A 21,627-nucleotide genomic window follows, 5' to 3' on the forward strand; every position below is an offset into this window, starting at 1 on the left:
GATTGAAAGGAAGTTCTGTGAAAAAGAAACTATTTTAAGTCCTTTGATATTCACTTGTGATAAACTATAACTATAGTGAATAAATGAACTTGAACAATGAATGAGTCCAAACTGTTTGTTGATGGCAGAACTTTATTCCGTGGTGTTCAACCATTCAGAAAACGTATTGCAATATATTTACCGGCCTACACTTTATATACATATGACATTAGTACATTGTACATTAGTAAAAAGAAAGAACTCAAGCAGGCACTTAATTGTAAAACATAATGAAAGGCTATGAGTACAATAATAAGTTCATAATACTGATATTTGGCAATGTATTTGTGTATTACATGTTTTACTTCCTGGGTATTGTTACTTCCAGATATACAGTCCATTTAAAGGCAAACAGCAGTATATTTAGACATTCGAGACATGCAGCAATTCTTCCCATTACTTCATTCATAGACAATGAACATTTTAAAAGCTGTTTTCATTTAAAAGTTGAATTAAGAACACAGAGGCAGACATCTTCCTTTAAACTTAAAAAGTTTTCATGGTACTACATGGATAGCTCTTTCTTAGTAGTTGTCCAATTTCTTGGTGAATTTTGGGAAGGAGATGCATCAACCTTATTGTGTCCCTACCAGTAATGAACAAGTCCTCTGTTACAGAAATACAACATCCTCGTTATCTGCTGATTGCTATTTTTAGGTAACTGGGGAATGTTTAATATAATACATTTTCCACTATTCTACTGATGCCCTATTTAAGCCTGGGCAAATGACCAATATGAAATACAACTATTGGTGCATGCTGCTCTCATCTTTCGTCAAGCAAATGAAGACACTGGACTCTGACCCCCTTCTAGCCTCATATCCTCAGATTGACTTCTTCATGTGAACTCAGAGATGCTGATGTTGACAAAGAGGGAGGAGGGAGGGATAGGTGTTCCATCTTTAGAGAGCAAGTGTATGTGACGATATCCTGGAAAGGAAAAGACGTGAGAGGAAAAAGCTTTTAAACCACGTGCATTGAATGAAGTGTCATTATGTCATAGAGGTTAGGTATTTCTGGTCTTACTGTTGACTGTACAGTAACAGTTTTCCTCATTTTTGTTTCTGTTTAGTTTAGTTTACTCTTTAGTTATTTTCAGTTTGTATTGTTTGGTTGTTGTTTTTGTTTTATTGTCATTTTTATATTGTCTTGTTTGTGTTCATGAATTGTTGCTATTGGTTATGTAATTGTTCAAGGAGGTTATGTGAGGTTATTACCAGACTGTTTTGTTTGTGGCTGTCTGTGTGTGTGTTGTATTGTTTTACTTGGTTAACAAAAGATAAAATGTCAACAAAAAAGAGTGAATCCTAAGTTCGCCTGCATATATGATAAATACTGCAGTGATCTATAACCTTGGTGGTGCGCCATGCTTTGACCCACTTTACTCTCTCCTCACCTGCTTGGATGCACGTAAACGGAAGTGTAAACTGTCCCATGAAGTCGTTTCTGGAAGCCTTATCATAGTCCTCCACCACAAAGCGAACCAGGGCCAGCTCAGGGGTGTGGATAACAAAATTTAAAGATTCATTCCACACTGGGTTAAAACCTACAGGTAGAGGGCAGTACAGGAGTGAGTGACTTTTTTATTTCTAAATTTCTTTTTTGATTTGATCTTATTTTCACACTTCTTTCACATCCTTGTCATCCTGGTATTTATTATCTGCATTAAATAACCAAACACACTCACCATTGTTGTTAATGTGACTGGTCTCTTCCTTGTTCTGGTCCTGTGACACTCCATAGATCTCCACTCTGACCAGTGGGTCTACAATAGAGCCCTCTTTCTGATTCACCTTTGGTAGTTGCTGCCCACTGATTACCTGAGAAAGACACCAACAGATTTGCACATTAGATGCAGAAACTACTGTACTATACTTGCATAGAAGAACACTTATCTCTTTGTTTATTGTTATTCTGCATCATATGCAAGTGCAACAAATAGACTGGACTAGAAACTAGACATTCATGTAGTTTTTAACCTGTATGGATAAGCGGAGTGGTTTGTAGCCTTGTCGCTCCTCTGGTTTCTCTGGACTGAACTGAGTGTTGCCATCTCTCATAAAGTCAGGCTTGAGGACGTAGCCGCAGCAGCCATTTTGCCTGAACAGCCCATCATTCAGATCCATTTCCAGACCAGCTGTCTGGAAGTTCAAAGCCACTTTGGGAGACAGAAAGAATGGAAATAACGCAATTAAGTCTGATTTCTTTTGGGGGGGCATAGCAGCAAAGCTGTGTTGGTACTTTTCCTATTATTGATCCGTTTCCACTGCAATTGAAGTCTATGGCAGCCCCTAGAACGCCATGGTAAAATGTTTTGAAACTTGCCACATGTATTCAGGACAGTCCCATGGTCAACCTCAAGAATTATTATGCCAGTACATTGAACTGTCTTGCGCACCAACATGTCAAAGTTTGAAGTGCATTCAGCTTCATAACTTTGGACTTGGTCCAAATTTTACAAATAAGGTGCCGTTGGAATCCTTGGTGCTACTCATATTTTAAATTAAACTATGCCAAATGACTAAATACTTTAGATCAAGTTGTCTTGTTGGAAATTCTTTCCTCCTAGAAAAGCATAATTAAAAATTTCTGATCCTGAAAGTGATCAGCCCTGTTCCCCCCACCCCTGTTCTGTCATCAGAACATTGAGACGTCAGTGATTTTAGAGAAAAATGTAGGTTTAACCAGCAGAGGGGGACCTTTCTCCTCACCTATCTGGCAGCCCACATTCCACATCTCCTGCGGATTATAGTTGGAGGAGTCTGTCCTGAGGCCACTGGGGTAGATCCTGCTCAGTTGCCTGGTGTTGTACTGCACAAAATCTGCCCCTGGACAGAAGAATGCATGTATTTCTAAAGAGAACCACCTGATGATCTATGTTTGATTCAGATGCAGTTCTTAATAATATTGTGATGTAAATGACAATGATATGACATCCAGCCATCCATTATTTAATATTCCTCCACTCTTTTCCAACACCTCTCGTGTTAATGGTACCTGCTTCCTTAGCGAGCCTCTTAGCCTTGGATTCAGAGAATGAGGACATTTCATAGCATTTGGCATGTAGACGAGCATGCTCAAAGCCATGGAAGTGCACACTCTTGCAGTAAACCACCAAGTCTGACAGCTCCCTTGACAGCTTGGACTTAGATGTCTGCAAGAAGGGAGAATAAAATGCAAAACTAATCAACACACAAACAAAAACAACAAGCAAAAATCCTATTCTCATAGCATTAAACCATCTAAAGGAAAGAGTGAACACACATTTTGAAGGCAAATCTGTAAAATATTAGGCCAGTGATTAAATAACAGTTACTTGGTAAGTCTTGGTAGTAGTACTTGATAGTATGTTTACCACTTATAATTTTATTGTCAATAATTTAAACAAAACAGCTGATAATTAGACTAAAAGAAGACAAGTCATGCATGTTGACATACAGTAACTTGTAATGACTCATTCTTATGGGAATTTTTTTTTAACAATTAAAATATATTTATAGGGTTTCCAATTCATTGCTCAATTAGATGGGTGTCAAAGGCTCAGTCCTTGCCGCCGCAGCCCAGGGTTTGAATCTGACCTGTGGCTCTTTCCTGCATGTCATTCCCCATCTCTCTCTCCCCACATTCCTGTCACTCTTCAAGCTGTCTCTGTCAAATAAAGCTCAAAAAGGCTAAAAAAAAAAAACTCTTTAAAAAAAAAGGTCAGAATCACAGTTTCCCAGTTAAATATGAAATGCAGATTCCGATATTTTCATATTTAAAGAGGACTGTTTCCCACAGCTAAAGAAAAGCACGCTGGATGCTGTTTTCTTTTTCACTTCACTATCTTTCTTCTTTTAAATATCCATGTTTCCTGTTTCTTTTCACTATTTCCATTCCTTCACTCCAGTCTCGCCTCACAGTCTCTTACGTCCCACCCCAGTTTCCTGTTTCTCTTTACTATCAAGCTCCATTAACTCCCTTCTTGATTCACTATCACTTTTGACGTCATCGCCCTACTTCACTCTCAATATAAGGAAAACATAAGAATTGGATTAAAAAAAGAGATCTTTAAAAAAAAATCATGTTCATCTATACCTTTGCATTGTGGTTTTCAGCAGGCGGGTCTTCACTGTCGTCATTGTTGGCTATCTCCTCCTCATCGCTAACTTCATCTGTCAGGGTATCATCGAGGCACTCTTCTAGTCCACCAATCTTCTTGGCTTTCAGTAAAATCTTCCCCTTCAGTTCCTGTAATGAACACAAGCAAGAGCAGTTTATCTACATGCTGGTTGTGATAACAGCCTTCACGTCTGAAAGTACAAATGAGTAAATTTGACAGTTTTATCTGAACCAGACACATAACAAAATCCATCAGTGTGATTTGAAAGTGCTGAATGGGTGTTGGGTTTCAGGATAGACCTTTAGTCTAGATAGATAGCACTTTGCTGTCCTCTAACTAAATGCACCAATATACCACTATTTAATTGGTGCACTCCTGAATGGAATTCCTCATGGCATTTATCTGCCATTACTTCAGGTTAGCATTGACTGTCCTAAGTGCTGTAATGGAAAAGAGTTAGATTATTGCTTCTAGCATCAGTGGAGGATAATCTAAGGCACGCACAAACCATTAACCTATAACATTCTTTTGAACTGTTAATGAGACCTAAGTTTCTCCCAGATTGGGACAGGTATTAAAAAGTTTCGTAAAAACCTTCACTGTTTAAAAGATTGGGACACACTGGTTGTAAAAGTATAATTTGGGGTATGACATAGCAGTCCTCCAGATTTCCATTTATACATTTTTAAATATAAAATACTACATACACTGCAGCTTGGCTGAATACTTGATAGTTAAAATTAAAGATACTCTGATCAATCACTGATCACAGAGTCTATTTGAAGTTTCAATTTTAACAACACATTAAATATTAAAATTAAGGAATGCCAAAACCTGGTTATTGGGAGCAATTCAAGTTAACAACATAAAGTAAACAGTGTTTCCCGTAGTGTAACAGTAACAGTGTAACAAGGGAGGAGGGTGTATTTTTTATATGTAGTAAGTTATTTCTTGTTTTACTATTTTGATTCTACTTAATTTGTCACCTTATTTTAATGTTTACTCACCAATGACATGATATATCTTTTTTAAGTTTACAGTCCCAAAACTGAACTAGTTCATGCTCATTTCTTTTTTTAATGACCTGCTTTATAGAATACTGGGCTTGATTTGTTGAAGGAAATTTGCAGCTGTTGGCCTGTGATCTTGTGGTTAAACCTTGACCTGAACTTTCCTGTCCTCTCTTTAGTTTTCTGTACCATGCAGGTGTTTGCTACAGAATGCAGAACAACTTTTTCAACCATTTCTCGGCCCCTACATCCAGCTCTGTGATGACTTCATGACTGCCCCTTGGATATCTACTACCAGCAACCTTGCACCACCCCAGAAACCTCCTCACTTGATCTCCAACTAAACTGCACAATTCCCTTTGTGAATGCAATAAGCTGTGTTAAAACTGATTCAGTCCTCTGGTTTATGTTTGAATCTATGAGTCTGCTATTGTTTACCTTAACACAAAATCGAAATTTCTACTTTGCTAACAGAGTGTAAAAGGCACACATTAACAATATGTTTTAAAAGGAAACAAGACAGCCATGTTTGCAGCACAGAGGTGCTTAATGCTAACTGCTAACATGCTCAAAAAGTGGGTTTATGTTTAGCAGGTGTAATGTTTACCATGATCACCATCTTAGTTTTGTGAGGTAAGATGATAACACTAAGCTACGCTAATGAGAACGTCATATGTTTAGCTGGTCAAAACTAAATTGTAATAGTAACCTGAAGATGGCACTAACTGGAAAGTCAGGGGATCACCAAGTTGCATTACATGTCATTCTCTGGGGACCATGAATGTCTGTGCCAAATCATAGCAATCCATTTATAGTGGTCCAAACAATTCAAGACCCCCAAACCTTAAATGTAGACCTCATGGTGACAAACCATGCAATAGTTGCTGAGATATTTCAGTTTGGACCAAAGAGTTGGACAGAGCAACTAACTCACAAGGTCACTGATAGAGCCACTAGCATTGCGGAGTGAAGTTGTAGCATATAGCTACTGAATCTGGCATGATGTTTTCTATACGAATACAATGACATTTGTAAACTTGATTACTTTTGTAACTTTAATGTTCAATACATTGGCTTCTCTATCTATAACAGTTTGGTTTTATTTACATTGGATCAGCATCTCAGAGTTGCTAGCGTGGCTACAGTCCACTTTTTTTTTTGTCTGATTTTCTGACAAATCACTGGTGGGGTTGATTCACTGCCAGGTGTTTCAATTGTCAAATGAAAAATAAATTAATAAATGTAATCACACAAGAAGCTGCTGAATTTACAGCATTTATGTTCCTTTGTAAAAGTTTCATGATGAAAGGGGGGAAAAAAAACAAAAAGATTCTAACCTGTGGAGAAGGAAGCTCTTGAGGGACCTGCTCATCCAGCTGGGTGGTCAGTAGTGTGTCACCCAAGATTTGACTAAGGTGCTGGGCCATGACTGTCTGCTGCTCCACACCACAGTGATTCTCCAGGGACAGTATGACTGGGAAGTCTGATACCTAACAAACAGGGAAGAGAAGACATGATACTTTCAAAATCAATAGGTGGCTTTTAAAGCTTTTTTGTCTTATTTATGTTGAAATTCAGCTTCAGCAAACTAAGTGGTACTAAGTATTTTAACAGTATTGAGTTTCCATTAAGACTCATTTTCTCACAGTCCTCCAAAACAGTTTCTATATTATATCTAAAGTTGAATAGGAAAGTTTGAGTGGGATAAAACAGACAAGTGAAGACACATGAGAAGTTCCTGGTTGCTTTCCAGGTCAGTCAGCAGGGGTACATTTGATTCCAGGGGCAGGGAAGGTTACCAACTGCTCCATCTGGGCTTCACACTTTTCTGGGCACAGAGACAGTCCTGGGAGTGGAATTAATAACTGCTCTCGGGCGTTGGTTTAGTACCAAAAGCACATTTTTCTCAAGAATTCACTGTAAATGTATTTGTGTATATATATACACATTTATCTGAATTCAGTTTCAATTGTGGTGCTCACGGAATTTTTAGTAACATGTCTCTTACACTGAACACACTGTCAACAGTTTTCAAAGACTATAGACTGTTTATTCAAGAAAATGTGCTTTTGGTTTTCATATCATAACCTGACCGTGCTGCATGGCTGGATACCACAAGTGGAAAGTGATCAAATATGTGTTCTGTGTAATCTGAGTGAACTGGCTGCTCACCTTGAAGGCGTATTCTTTCAGCGTTGAAATGATGTCTCTAAAAAGAATCTTGGAAGTCAAAGTGTGACCGTGATACACAATGGGTTCGCCATCATTGCCGTCCCAGCAGTCCACCTCTACGCAACGGCAACCTCTCTTTAGGGCCCTACACACAGAAACAAATGTGACTAATCACCATTGTTTTGTTTCAGTTAAAAATGTATGTCAAATTTAAATCTATTAGTACGCAATTTATATCTTTGATTATGCCTGTCTAAAAAAGGACTGAGACAAACTTTTAGGAATTATGGGAAGCCCTCTCTGTCTCACCTCATAATGAAGTTATTCATATGTGATTTTTTTGTTTAAATCTAAAAAAAAGTTAATGTCAATCTCTGCTAAATATGCTAAATTTGCTTCTGTATGCTTTATTCTGATCATCTAAAATCCTTACTGGATGTATGCCTCCAGGCTGCTGTGTCCTCGGAGCTGGTCCTCCAGGAGGTATGTGTTGTGTGAGGAGGAGATGAAGTAGTGGCTAAGCGGTTGGCTCATATCCTGGTGAAGCTCCCGATGTTCAGGTTTAAATATGGAGCCCTCCTGTGAGCAGAGGTACATCTGGAAGCCATCGAATGACATGGCGCCTTGCTTCTTGGCTGGACAGAAGGTATGATGCAGATGGTGACCAGCTTTACAAAAAACTTTGATAGTTGTTCATACAATGAATTATAAAAAAAACTACCATGATTCTAAAAGTGTGGAATCTAACGATCTTGGTATCCACAGATCAGGAGGCAGCACAGATCATATGGTTTGAGTCTTTGCTGGAGTTGCTGGAGTTTGATAAATATAAGTAGACTGGAAAGAAAGGCATGTACATGCTCAAATAATGTGTTATATTTCTTGTTCATAACTGTTCAATCAAAGAACTACCCAGTCATGCTAGCACTGGCAATGAGTAGTCTAGCGGTTGGTCACCACTTTTGGGATGGATTGCTATCACTGACCAGACATTCATGGTCCCCAGAGAATGAATCCTAAAGACTTTAGTGGCGCAATGACTTTTCTTTTTGACATTGAAATAATTGGTTTTGCGTGAAATATCTTGGTAATATATACAGTAGAATAAAACTACTGGGTGGATTGCAATGAAAGTTCTTACAGATTTCATTTTTCATCTAGTTTTCATCCAGCGCTATCATCAAGCCAAAATAATAATTTGTGTATGACCAAATATCTGTAAAAATACTGTCATCTGCTGCTTATTAGCTAGCATGCCAACACACTGAACCACGCCTGTGAGCCTGGTAAATATTACCTGCTAAACATCAGCATGTTAGCATGCTGACATTAGCATTTATTGCTGTGCCTGAGGTGCTTATGTGGCTGTTTATTTGTAGGTCCAAATATAGAGTCTGAAAGTTTGTTTCAGTATTTTGTTTCATTATGCCCCAGTATCCCATGGGACATTTAATTTTGCCATCAAAGTCATTGCTCTAATCAATGCAACTGAAAGTGCACTCTGAAATCCACTGATTTAGAACATAACATGTTTCAGCGTGCGGTGACATTTATGCACATCTTGCATAATAATGTAATATTGAAATGTTGAACCTTAAAAGCTAGAAAAGGAAGATGGGTGTAAATGACAAAAGGCAAGAAAATAGAGTGCTACCACCATATGAAATATTAGATGGCATATTAGATGATCTAGAATAAATATTTAATATTAGAACATCAGTCATGTGTGGCTGTATTTTAGGGCAGTTGTCCAAGTGGGCCAGTCCTCTTTAGGTCCAGTCTGCGTGACTGAGATAATGCACTAATGTCAGTTAGCCATTTTTACCTGTTTCAGATGGTTCATAGCGTTCAATCAGCTCCGGAGCATGCTGAGCACTCTGCTCTCCCTCCTGCTGTGCTATCGTTAGGAAGTTCTCCAGCTCTTCTAACATTAACTTCTCTCCATCTCCGGAGTAGTCCTGGAACACCTTCCAAATTTCATCCCTTTGAGTCAGCATCTTATAGAACTGGACGAACTCCTCGATTTCCAAAGAGCCACTCTCTGACTTGTCAGCCATCTGTGGAAATAAAGGAAGAGTATTTAACAGGTTTATGGTTTTACTACATGGTTCACACTTCTTAAAATAAGTAAAATGACCTATCAGTTTCTACTGACCGTGAAAAGGTGCAGAGCATGGTCCTCATTCATCTCTACGTTCATCATCTTCAGCAGTTTTCGCACCTCTTTGAAATTCATCTTCCCATCTTTGTTTTTGTCAGCTTTCTGAAACCAGTCCAGGACCCATCTAAGAAGATACTGAGGGAAATGCCAGCTCAAAAGTATTATCAATAATTCAGATTTAAAGAGCTTCTAACTTTCGCAAAATTTTCGCACAATCAGCTGGAGAATTTTGTTCAAAAATCCACAGCTAAAGCAATCTGATGGATAGAGCAAACTTCAATAGTTTCACCTTTTTTTTGTCATGTGATGAAAGTTTTATGTCCTTTTTTAACATTTTTATATTCATTCATCAGTTTGACATTTATAGATCTGGCAGAGCTCGTGACGGATATATTGCTGTTGTTCCTGAATCCCTAGGATGAATAACAGATAAGATTCGAAAGAACCTAAAAGCTGATAAGAGATACCACGGGTAGGGGGCCAGAGAAATGTAAAGCGTTTCCTGCTTTAAAATGTGCCAAAATTGTATAACGGCTACATCTTTCTCTGTTGACTGCCTGTGGTCTCCTCAGTGCTGATATAAAACCGTCAACTGAAGATCAACTTGTGAATTCATGGTCCTTGATCCTTCCTATCACTAAGTAACATTACTTCCTTCCATTGTATTTGACTGATTGCAATTATTAATAGAAAGGGATAATCATCTCTATTTATGTTCCATAATTTCCATTCATGTCACTCCATTTGTTTGTCTCTGGAACAGCTTGAACTCTAAAGAACATTTTTGTAGGCTTATAAAGAAACCTTGAATCCATTACACAACACTACTTGAAGAAGACAGGGGATGAGCCAGTGTTTTTTCATTAAATACAATAAACATTGTGACCAACTAAAGTAAAAGGATACTGGTCTAGCCTCTCCTTCTCATCCATCGTTTGAGCCTTGTGAATTAGCTTGCGGACTCCCTGGATCCAGGCCTGGGCCTCCTCTGGCGAGTCTGCTACAAGGTCGAGGTTGCCTTGCCGACCATGAAACACCAAGGTGAAGCAGAGTTCAGCAGGGAACTCCTGAGCAATGCTCAGCAGAACCTCAGACTGGTGGCCCTCACGCACGGCCTCCACCTCAGTAACTGAGACTGAGACAAGAACAGTGTATGTTTAAAATCATTGTTCAGTATTTGCAAGCGAAGCTAATCTACTAAAAAGCTGTAAATTATTTACCACAGAGACTTGCTATTGATCTTCATATGTTATTCCTGGTAAGCATATTTCTCAGACAATTTCTTTGAGTAGTACTTAGTCCAACTAATTAACTGATCTGTCTTAGACACAGGTTAGGATTAGGGTACAGTTTCAGTAAAAACATGCTTTATATGCAGGCTGAGAGGAAATGCTGCTTGTGTTAAAGTTAACATACATCATGCACTGTACCATCATGTATGTACAATCATGCTCGCAAATGTGCACACACTTCTATACTCACAAGTGGAGTGGCCTTTCCCGGCCCACCTGGACTTGTACCAGATTGTCAGGCCGTCCTCCAGGAGGCGGAAATGTCGCTGCCTCTTCCACATACGGGACTTGACTTTTCTCAGAGTTGACCCCGTCATCATCACCTTGACATGGGGATCATCTTGGGTAACTGCACAGAGTCATGTAAAAGGTGAGCGCTCATGATTATGTCATACCTCAGATACCTCAGAAGAGTGTTCTTCAAAAAAATTGCAAAAGTATCACAATTGATCTTTTTCTCAAGCAAATAACATTTACTCACGTGAACCTTCAGAATCCATTGCTAGTCTTGAATCATGCCAATGGAAAGGTGCTGCTAAAAAGAAGCAGATGTCAGCTAATTACATATATTTTGTGATACATAAATTACTTAATACAAATAATAACAGCATAAAATAATCTTCAGTTGTCCACAGAAAACAACACATGGATTCAAATACAGTAAGACAAAAAACTTCCGTAAAGCAGGTTCCTTCCTGCAGGGAAAATAGGAGTTGTTAGGGAAGGACATTACTAATTTGCTTTGTCCGTACACGACTCCCTTGCTTATCTGGGGATGTGAAGCCATCATCTTAATTACCCAGATATTCTGTTGTGTCTCACAAAAATCTAATCAGTTGTGCAGCAGGATAGTGTCTGTTATTTTTAACTCTCTGGAGTCAGTAAAAGCAATATTCTGAATTCTACCAGCTCTAGGTGTGCTAAACCTGACCTCCGTGATACTGGGGTAAACAAAAGATGCAGTTCCAGCATGAAATCATTGAAAAAGAGAGGATGCTGACATAATCTGCAAGGATGTGGTGAACTAAGTATTTTCTGAACAAGTCAGCATTTGTATCTTGATCCACTCTCATCATCAATCTTTACTCATTTATTCTCTGCAAGCAGACTGAAAGGCTTGTGCACGGCAACTCCTGCAGTCTGTGTGCTGACTAAGAAGCATCTTACACTCTCAGCAGTCTGTGTTTGTCTTAGCCTGATCAGATAGTTGTGATGCAATCATTAAGTTCATCATTTCTACAACAAAAACATGGCATCAATTAAAGGGAGCTTTCATGTATCTATAGTATATGTATATTATTTAGTCTGTCTGTCAGTCTGTCAGTCATTCAGTCCACTACTTTGGTCCAGACTTAAATATGTCTGGACTACTGGGTGGATTATCATGAAATCTGATACAGATGTTTGTGGTTCCCAGAGGATACATTATAATGACTTTGATTATCTTGTGAGCTCCACCATGAAAGTCACTTTTGTGGTTTTTGACTGAAATGTCTCAATAACTATTGGATGAATTTTCATAAAGCTTGTTACACACATTCATGGTCCCCTCGGGATGAATTGTAATGATTTTATTTCATCTGGTGGTCAAACTGGTTCAGTACTTTGGTTTAATACCCCCAAAACTATTGACAATTTTTACCAGCTCTACTTTGTGTTTAGTGCTATTGTGTTATTGTGAGCATGTTAGCATGCTGGTGTTTGCATGCATACAGCTCAAAGCACTGTTTTGTAATCAGTGTAGGTCCTTTTACTACTTTTACAAACCCCTTTTATTCTTACTCATAACTCATACCCATAATATGTCTCATTAAAAACAGAGAAGACTGATAAACTCCTGCTATCTCTGCTGTCCACTGATAACTGTGTAATCAAACACTTGCCAAAGGGCAATGTTTTCTGAGGTCTGTGTATCTGTGTTCCTGTCTGACAGCTATCCTTTCCTTTAATTGTCTCCTGAAACAACAAGATCAAATCCTGTGATGTATGTGCTTCACAACCACCCCCCTGCGCCAGCCTCCCTTGGCAAGTTTATGAGAAGACGTAGCCAGAGCTCTCACCGCAGCATGAATGACATGATGTAAGGAATGCATTCACAGTTGCTTCACAGTTTAATATCACACTCCCACCCCACAGCCTGAGAATGAAAGTGAGGCTTATTTTCCACAGCTATTTGCTCCAAAAACTAATATGCACTTTTAAGTTTTTGTGCTTTCACTACAGAGCCACGTCAAAGAGTCAAAGAGTCAATTTTCCATCCATCAGATTCTAGTGTTGAAAGTTTCGCACGCCCTCCCTCATACTTGCTTCAGACTTTTAAGCTACAATTAGGTCATATTATGTTGTTTTATTTTTGGGGCCCATGCCTAACTGTTTTGGATTGGCGCTTTACTTAGGCCAGATGAGTCACACATGGCCATTTCTTTAGGGAGTTCACTGACCACACACACAGACACACAGACACACAAACACACAAAGACACAAAGACATGACTAATGGGGATCAGACAGGATAGAAATTGGGAATAAACAAGTCAGTCATGATAACCAACAGCTTTGAACTTTTATTTAGTTTGGTGTAATTAGTTCAGTGTAATTCAGTTTGATCTGTAACAGGAACATTTCATTCCCCCCGTACAGTGAAATTAGTGTGCTTATATTTACCCATGATTGCCTTTTTCCTGCACACTATTAGGAAAGAATTCAACAAACAAGGAAGCAGGCAGTGCCCATCCAATAAAATCCATATATAACTCCAAATCGTGGCGGGTAGGGAGATTCGTGCACAGTAAATTAGAACCGAGGCAGTAATATGAGACATAAAAGCATCACTTCAGCAAAGCCTGTATGCAACTAAAGAAAGAAAGAAAGACCAATTTGCCTTTTTTTCTTGGAGAAAGAGCAACACTTACCAAAAGTACAGATCCAACTAGGGATATGAGTCAGACCTCCAGAGGTGGGTACTCTTCAGGAGGCAGCTCTCGTATGGAGAGCCTCAGATACTGAGGGGCAGGGTCCTGGATGTCCAGTCCGAGAGTATAGGGTCAGGTAGATGTGTAAGTCACACTGGCACTGCGCGGTAAGATCCAGAATCAAGGAGAGTCCAGGGACCGTTAGTTTAGGGCTTTAAAGAACTGGGAGTGTCCAAAAGGAAAGCCTCCTCTTCCCTCCCCTCTCTCCACTCCTGAAGGAAACCTGATTCCCTAGTCACTGCTGCCGCACACTGGTATGCTCTGCTTCCTCCCCTCCTCATCCTCCTCCTCCTCCTTCTTTACAACCCCCTCCCCACCAGCCTTCCTTCCTTTCCTGCCACTCCCTCCACCCCTTGCAGCATCTGGTGAAGGTCACTCCCCTCGGTCTGCTTGGCTCTGTCTGTCTTTCTCCTTCATCCTCTGGTTGATTGTGGATGCTCTGCAGAGTTACTCTCGTGTTTCTCATGTTTCACCACTGATAACGGGTAACACAATTCTGGGAAAAGGTCTGCTCGTTGTTGGGGAAACGAGACAAATCCTAAAACAATAAGAGGTGCATATTGTGCCTTTAAAAAAAACTCTGCAGAATTAAATACAAGTCAACAAAGGACTCTCAGAACCCTGTTTGCTTTACATGATAAAATTCAGGGTTATCCGATAACAGAGGATTGCAATATTCTAAGTAAAGACTGATGAATTACTTTACTGTAAAGCTTGGCAGTATGCCACATGCTGCAGAGCAGAGCCTTGGCAGTCAGGAAATCCTTTAGATGCAGTTTTTATGCCCACTTTAATTTAGATGTCTCCACTGCCCAACATGCATGTGAAAAATGCTGTGGTTATGATTTTTTGAACATACAAACAACTCATGGGTGAATATTAGTGTCCTGCAATGTGGATAAAAACATCCATTTCCCCATTTTTGTCCAAGTCACTCTAATGTACTCTCCTATTTGAAAGGCTCTCTGGACCTATAATGACTTTAGCTACTGTAGCTCATTCTTCATAAAAGGTAAACAAACAAAAATGCACAATGCATACTTAGGGACATCTCCCATTAGGATCAGATTTGCTCACAAATGGAAGGGGTGGGCGTAGGTGTTTCCAGTGGATGATGTCCATCTCAAGCATTCTGAGGATAATGGAACCTATGGGGGCAGCAATCTGCTAATGTTCCGGTAAAAGGAAGTGAAGGCTCATCAGGGTAGTCTATGGGGGTGTTAGGTGGAGCACTTTCTTATCTGACTGACGTGAGCCTAACTTCAAAATAACTTCAAAACTTTGACTGAAGTACGCACCAATTCAGAATTTCAGAATGTTTATACAACATCACTAGTGGTGACATTTCATCCAAATACTGCTCATATGAGCTGCTCCATCTGTTAAGACAAGACTCAAAGAGTCGAAACAAATCATTCGTAAGTCAATTGAAAGTAGTTAATCGGCAACAATGAATTCATAATTTCAGCCAGTTTATCAACACAAAATGGCAAAAATTCCCTGTAGATTTGTGTTTAGACTGTATCTTTTTTCACAGCAGCCATTTTGACATAAAATAGTAGGGTAAACACAGGGTTACCAATGATACTAGATAGATGTGCAGGGGAATTAAACATTTGCATAGAAAAATATAGAACTGTGTTAAGAAGTTAAGCTGCGCTAAACATCTATACAAAGACTATATAAAAAATACAAAGGAACCGTAGAAATAAAAATGTTTTACAAAAATATGAGAAAGAACTACGAGTGGGGATAAAAGACTGTGTACAATTAAATTAGGCTGTAAACAGATGAATGAAAGCCACAGTCACAGCACGTAGCAGAGGTAGTCAAAAATGACAGGAAGTAGTGCAAAGAGGGGCAGATTTGTCCATTGTCTATTGTCTATTGTCTCCTGCCATCACTGAGAGCTGTTGTACAGTCTGATGGCCAGTCTGTTTGTGGAGCAGGTTTGAGACAGCAGTCTGCCACTGAACACAATCCTCTGCCTGATTAAGATGTTGGACAGCACACTAATTAAGGTTCAAACAGAGTCAGGGTGCTGCATGCTAGCTGACTGGACAGAATCTGCTGTAATAAATGGAACTGAATCTTAATTAGTATCATTGGAAACACCTGCGTTGACCCTATACTTATGTCAAAATGGCTGCTGTATCTACATCTATTGAACATGTTTTGCTTTTGTCTGTTTGTCAGAAGCAGAGGAGTAACTGAATATATTTATTTAAATACTGTAGTAAGTACAATTTTCACGTAATTGTACTTTACTTATTAGTGAAATCTTTTGGTTTTACTGTTTTCTTTAGACCTCTAAACTACATCTCAGAGGCACATTTCATACTTTTTACTCCACTACATGTATTTGACCAAAATATGTATTATTCTGAATTGTGGTATTCTGCAAAAGTAGTACTTTTACTTCACTTTTGTAGTGAAGAGTGTGGTAGAAAAGTATATTTTGATATGTTTGTCCTTTCATTTGAGAAAACTTTAAACACAAGACTTTTACTTGGAGTATTTCTACATACTTGACTTGACAGACTCGAAACTGGTGTGAATGTGAATGGCTGTCTGAATATGCTGTACGTGTCAGTCCTGTTACAGACTCACTACTGTAACGGGACTTACTACAAACTCTCTTAATGCATGTTGTGGCACGTTCTACCAAACCCTGCACAGGAAAAAAATATATATTTTTACTTAAATGACTATCATCTGTTGTCAAGGAATGTAGACATACATATACTGTGTATATCAGTATATCCATGCAGTCTGTTACTGTAATTGTTCCAAAACATACACATAGACTTCTTCTTCCTGCTACTGGCTCCACAAGCCACCCTTTAAAAATCAATGCCACTCCATCATTCCATGAGATTGAAGGCAGTTCCTCTTGCCACATGTCAAGAGGACTATTAATATCCTACATTTTGTGGAAGACAGTTTATTTATGAAATATTTTGAACAAGACCAGCTTCACCAGATTTCACTTTAGACAGAAATAATCTTGGTCTACGAAATACAAAGCTGGTAAAAACATGACATTACAGAAATATATATACACTATATACTGTAGTAAGAGTCCACAGAGGCAAAAAAACCAGACACAACCAGTCGTGTAGAAGATTAAAAAGTCTTATTTGAAATGCAAGAAGCAAAACAAACCAGCTCCTACTTTCAGTGGAATGTTACATGTATAGTGAAAGAGAATTTGGAAGAGCTGATCATGGCAACCGACACCAGCTTATAATTGATATATCAGTATTGATATGTTGGCAGACGTCCAGAAAAGAACTGCAGTGTGTTTAACTGCCACATAAAATGTCTTACAGGCTGCATTGTAATGTACATTTTTTATTTATTTCATGTTAAATGTATTTTTCTGTTGTTAATTCACTCACTGTTCTTTAGATAGTGCTGTTGTTTGTTTAACTGTAATATCTTTATCACTATAGTGGTGGTGATAAACCAATGTGCCATTATTGGATTTAAATTATTGTCAAATATCAGTCTGGTTATTAAAATGCAGATCTTTAGTTGTGTGGAGGTGACATACTGGTGTAAATGAATCCAAAAGCAAAACTAAATCTTCCTCTATTATGTCCTTCACTTTGCAGGCAGTCATAGCACTACATTTGGCAAAATACAAAATCTAGACCATCATGACAGAGTCTCTCTGTGTCAGCTGTGAACACACGCTATGTTCCAGTCACTGCGGTGCCAGCGGGATGCCTCTAGCGTCGGTGACTTGACCCTCCTGCAGGTTCTTGACCAACTGTGCCAGCCAGCGTTTGGTGGTGGTGTCGTCCTTCAGCACTTGGGCAAAGGTGCTGTCTTTCAGCTGGTCTGGCAGACACTGACGCAAGGCTTCTCTGGCTCTGAGGAAGGAAGCCGAAATGTCACAAATTAATGTGCTTTTCTGTCAACAACATCTTGTTCTCCCTTTCAAAAAAGTTGGTGCATCTCTACTGATATCAAGATGACACACACATGGAAAACTAATGGCCCTAATGGAAAGTTTATTTGTTAGAAAAAGGCTGTCTTTTATGGAGGTTCTCCTGCTTATTATCAAAGGCCAGTCCTTTTTTTAAAGCACGCACTCTCTTCTGAAATATACTTCCATGATATGCATTATTGATATCACTTAAAGAGATACTAGTAGCTACATACTACCTAGCCGGTAGAGAAACGATATTGATAAACTTCAATAAAACATACAAGGCTTTGGCCCTTTGCCCTGTATTGACAGGATGGATAGCATGGACAGCACTGTAGCTCATTGATGCAAACACAAATCCAACTTGTCAATCTATAACTTTAAACTGAATTTAAGTCATACAGACTCCATTAGAGCTGCAAATAACAATAATAGCTATTAATTTTTATTATCAATTCATCTGTCAGTCATTTCTTGCTCATCGTTTTCCAAACCATGTCCCCAAATGTCTTGTTGTATCCATTATCCAAAGATATTCAGTATACTGTCATAGAGGACTAAAGGAATCAAAAATATGCAAAGCTGAAATCCGAAAAGACATTTTTTTTTTTTATGTATGTGGCTGTATAATAGAGCCTCTTTTTCCCAAAAGATTAATGTCAGATTTAATAATAAAAACTTAATTATAAAAAAAAGGCAATATTGAGCATTATTTTTTAAATTGCTTTCTCAAATTCGACAAGCAGCAAAAAAGGGCAAGTCATTTATAAGAATAAAAAGAGGAGAAAAAGTTGTTTTGATTAATTGCTGCAATTACTGTACCAACATTAAGCTCTGACCACAGGCCGAGGAGCCTTAATGTCATGGCTCCTCCTAGTGGCAAGTACTGACCATCAACTTGGTCAATTACATTCTCTACCCAGTTAAAATGTCTTACACAGATCATCACTTAATCAAAAGCTAAAAACAGGTGGCATACAGTATACTATCTGTATCTCTACCTGAGATTATCTGAGAGGCGAAGGTAACAGCGAACAACGTGCTTCAACAGGCGAGCTGATGGTTCTTTGGAGAGCTGGAGCACCATTTTGCCCTGCAAGGAGAAAGATGAAAACGATATTTTGGAAGAGGATCTTCTCATCTGATCAAGTGTCACACAGTTCAGAGAGACTCAGACTGTTAAATTCAATCGCATTCAGATGTTTCTCGTGGGAAACTTACAAGGATCATGGCCACATGGGAGAAACGTTCGTACGTCTGACATATATAAGCCAGCCCTGTGTCATCCAACAGGATCTTCTGCAGTATGAATGTAGCAACCTGCCAGACAAAATGAAGTGAAGAAAGGTCAAATGTTACCAGAGGTTACAATTACAGTCATTTTTCTATAACTTAAGTTTAGATAGTTTTGGGTTGTTTTAAGTGACGTTATAGCACACAGGAGTCCCAGCAAAGACGCTATACAATTTACAAAACATAAGCTACCAAAAAAAAAGTTTTGCAGCACACAATCGTTTCTGCAAGCTAAAATGCAACTAGCAAACTACTGTGTAAAAAAAGAAGTCGTCCAACAATAACAAACAAACTAACCAATAAAGGTAGTGGTGGACTATTGTCTTTTGAGTAAAGTATAGAAACGCTTGTGAATGCTTCAGTTTCCTTCTGAATGGGCTGTCTGATGGTAAGGTAAAGGAGTGAAAATATTTAAAATATAGCGTACATTTACTGTAGATCTGGTCCTTTTTTAAACTTAAAAAAAAAAAAAAAAAAAAAAAAAAAAAAAAAAAAAAAAAAAAGACCTGAAACAGAATCGGCAGTTGAAGAAAAATAAAGTAAAATTGAAACTGATTGATTGAAAAAAAGCTGAAACAGTCAAGTACCGTCTTGGAAAGCTCACTCCCTGATTCCATGATGCGGAGACACAGCGGGATGATTTCAGTGGTGAGGAGGAAGTTAATCACTTCTTGCTCATCTGTTTTCACTAAGGCACCTGCGGTAAACAAACACAGACAGACAGTTTCATAAGAAAGATTTACAGACAGTTTTGTGCAACTCAACCTCAATCAAGAAATAAAACTGTCTAAATGGGAGTAAAGGTTACCGATGACTCCGAGGCTGGTAAGTCGCAGGTACTCAAATGGACGTGTTTTGCTCACAGTGTGTAGAAACGGGTAAAGGAAAAGAGGGATGTGAGCAGCAAGGAAGGCTGACCTGGACAGGAAGGGAAAAAGTACATACACAGTAAATATCAAATGTAAGCTCCGACGTCACTTTAAGAATTTTGCTGAGAGACAAAATAAATGTTCAAGGAGAATAAGAATTAATTAACTTTAGACATAATCTTATGTCAGCAGAAAAGACACATTTTTAAAAAGGAGGAGTCATGTGTCATGTCCGATAAAGAAGTCAGTTGTGGGACATTATCTTAAACATTCACTGAAGAATTAAACTGGCACACAAAACACTGAAATCCTTCGAATGAATCTCATTAACATTTTTGCTAGTGACTTTTTGTTTGTGCTTTGGATGATAACTGAACAATTTCATGAGATTCAAATAAATTCCAAGCATATTATGTCAATATTTCAACAAATTCAGAGCAAATTATGTCAAATGTAGTGAGAAAAATGGCCACGATGCTTTTGATTAAGTAGCATCAGCTCTCTGGAGCATTGCACGGTTGAAAGATTGCAAACATTAAAAAACGTGCCAAAGTCAGTTTCAAAATCCACCGCAATGTTTCATGACACTACAACTCCCCATTACCGTGTCTCTGGATGTGAGGCAACACATTGCAGAAGTGCCAGGGCATTGCACACTCTGTTAGACTGGTGAGCTGTAAGCGTAGGTGGGTTTATAGATGGATAGATATTCACTATTTCCTAAGAAAAAGAGAATAAAAATCTGTTAAACAGCAGATATAATAATAAACATACAGCAACGTGCTCCAGCTAGGGTCATACCTGCAACAGGGCAGCAATGGTGCCACAGGAGTGCCATAGCATCGGTGCCAGGTCAGGCACAGACTCGCGTTTCTTGCTGAGCTCCAGTAAGGCATTTTCTCTGGTCTCTGGGCTGGACAGCTCATTGATCCATTGGTAGATCTTCTCGCGGTCTACCTGGGCCAGGGCTGTGACGTTAGTTACAGCCTGTAAAAGGAACAGAAACAGCATGCATTGAAACCTCGGATATGTACTGTATATCAATATGACGGCGTGAGAAAGTGATTTGGATTATCATAACAATGTAAAATACATATTTTATGTACTGAAAATGGAGTCATGTGATCGATAAATTCATAAATGTCCCATCTGATTGCATGGGAGCAAACAGCGTTATCCAAAGTATGTAGTTTCAAAATATACCACGTGTCAGGCTGAATTTGGGGAAATATGAATATAAATATGAATAAATAGATTTAGAAGACATAAAAGAATATTTCCATTTGGTTTGAGTGTTTAAATACTTTAAAGCTCCAGCTAAGAGTTGGACCATGATACAATATAGAGGTATATTAGTGTGTTTGAACATTAAAGCTCTTTAAGGAGAAACAAAAGAGGGGAACATGTTAACACGGCTGCTACCGTACACTAGAAGATACTCACTGCTCCCGTCGCCAGCATCCTGTGAAGCTCTTTGTAGTCCCAAAGTGTTGTTAAAAACTACAATATCAGTGTGTGGCGTAGTGGGAAAACTAACGAGGCGTCAATAAAACAAAGTAACTTAACTAACACACAGTAACGGAGGGCAGCTAGCCCGAGCTAGCTGCTAAACGTCCTCACAAATGAAACACGTCAACATTACAACTCCACCGAGATAACAGAATAACGGAATGTCAATATTCACATTTATAATGACCTATAACACCATGAAAACCCTGTGAAACGGAGCGCTGCAGCTCAGATATCACAGTTAATCCAGTAGCGGGTTTTTTGTTCGGCAA

The 21,627-nt window shown here is 38.8% G+C and overlaps 2 protein-coding genes across 3 annotated transcripts; both read right to left on the reverse strand.

The window, feature by feature from the left end:
- Positions 1-114: 114 nt before the first annotated feature.
- On the reverse strand, positions 115-14,000 carry plcd4b (phospholipase C, delta 4b). 2 transcript variants are annotated; one of them, XM_027279649.1, is made up of 16 exons: positions 13,688-14,000; positions 11,258-11,308; positions 10,967-11,125; positions 10,391-10,619; positions 9,479-9,608; positions 9,149-9,380; positions 7,757-7,958; positions 7,324-7,468; positions 6,489-6,641; positions 4,117-4,269; positions 3,037-3,193; positions 2,751-2,867; positions 2,019-2,197; positions 1,727-1,859; positions 1,436-1,585; positions 115-969 (listed from the first exon to the last, which is right to left on the reverse strand). In XM_027279649.1, exons 2-16 carry the CDS (start codon positions 11,274-11,276, stop codon positions 878-880), a joined length of 2,250 nt encoding a protein of 749 aa, XP_027135450.1. In that variant the 5' UTR covers positions 11,277-11,308; positions 13,688-14,000; the 3' UTR covers positions 115-877. The 2 variants fall into 2 exon arrangements, with proteins under 2 accessions (XP_027135450.1, XP_010750245.2); XM_010751943.3 differs by having other exon boundaries at positions 11,258-11,311.
- Positions 14,001-16,861: 2,861 nt separating this feature from the next.
- LOC104936010 (CCR4-NOT transcription complex subunit 9) lies at positions 16,862-21,625 on the reverse strand. Its single transcript, XM_010751944.3, has 8 exons — positions 21,290-21,625; positions 20,648-20,833; positions 20,451-20,566; positions 19,786-19,895; positions 19,565-19,674; positions 18,906-19,004; positions 18,686-18,777; positions 16,862-17,625 (listed from the first exon to the last, which is right to left on the reverse strand). Exons 1-8 carry the CDS (start codon positions 21,305-21,307, stop codon positions 17,457-17,459), a joined length of 900 nt encoding a protein of 299 aa, XP_010750246.1. The 5' UTR covers positions 21,308-21,625; the 3' UTR covers positions 16,862-17,456.
- Positions 21,626-21,627: the final 2 nt, after the last annotated feature.

This window comes from Larimichthys crocea, chromosome I (assembly GCF_000972845.2).
Source record: "Larimichthys crocea isolate SSNF chromosome I, L_crocea_2.0, whole genome shotgun sequence".
Lineage (NCBI taxonomy): Eukaryota > Metazoa > Chordata > Actinopteri > Sciaenidae > Larimichthys > Larimichthys crocea.

What these genes read in the sequence shown, in the direction of transcription:
- LOC104936010 (XM_010751944.3), bottom strand. An exon ending in GCCTCACATCCAGAGACACG is followed by an intron (nt 19,896 to 20,450) that starts GTAATGGGGAGT and finishes CTTCCTGTCCAG; the next exon opens with GTCAGCCTTCCTTGCTGCTC. An exon ending in TACCAGCCTCGGAGTCATCG is followed by an intron (nt 19,675 to 19,785) that starts GTAACCTTTACT and finishes TGTTTACCGCAG; the next exon opens with GTGCCTTAGTGAAAACAGAT.
- plcd4b (XM_027279649.1), bottom strand. An exon ending in ATGCTCTGCACCTTTTCACG is followed by an intron (nt 9,381 to 9,478) that starts GTCAGTAGAAAC and finishes TTATTTCCACAG; the next exon opens with ATGGCTGACAAGTCAGAGAG. An exon ending in AGCCTGGAGGCATACATCCA is followed by an intron (nt 7,469 to 7,756) that starts GTAAGGATTTTA and finishes TTCTGTGTGTAG; the next exon opens with GGCCCTAAAGAGAGGTTGCC.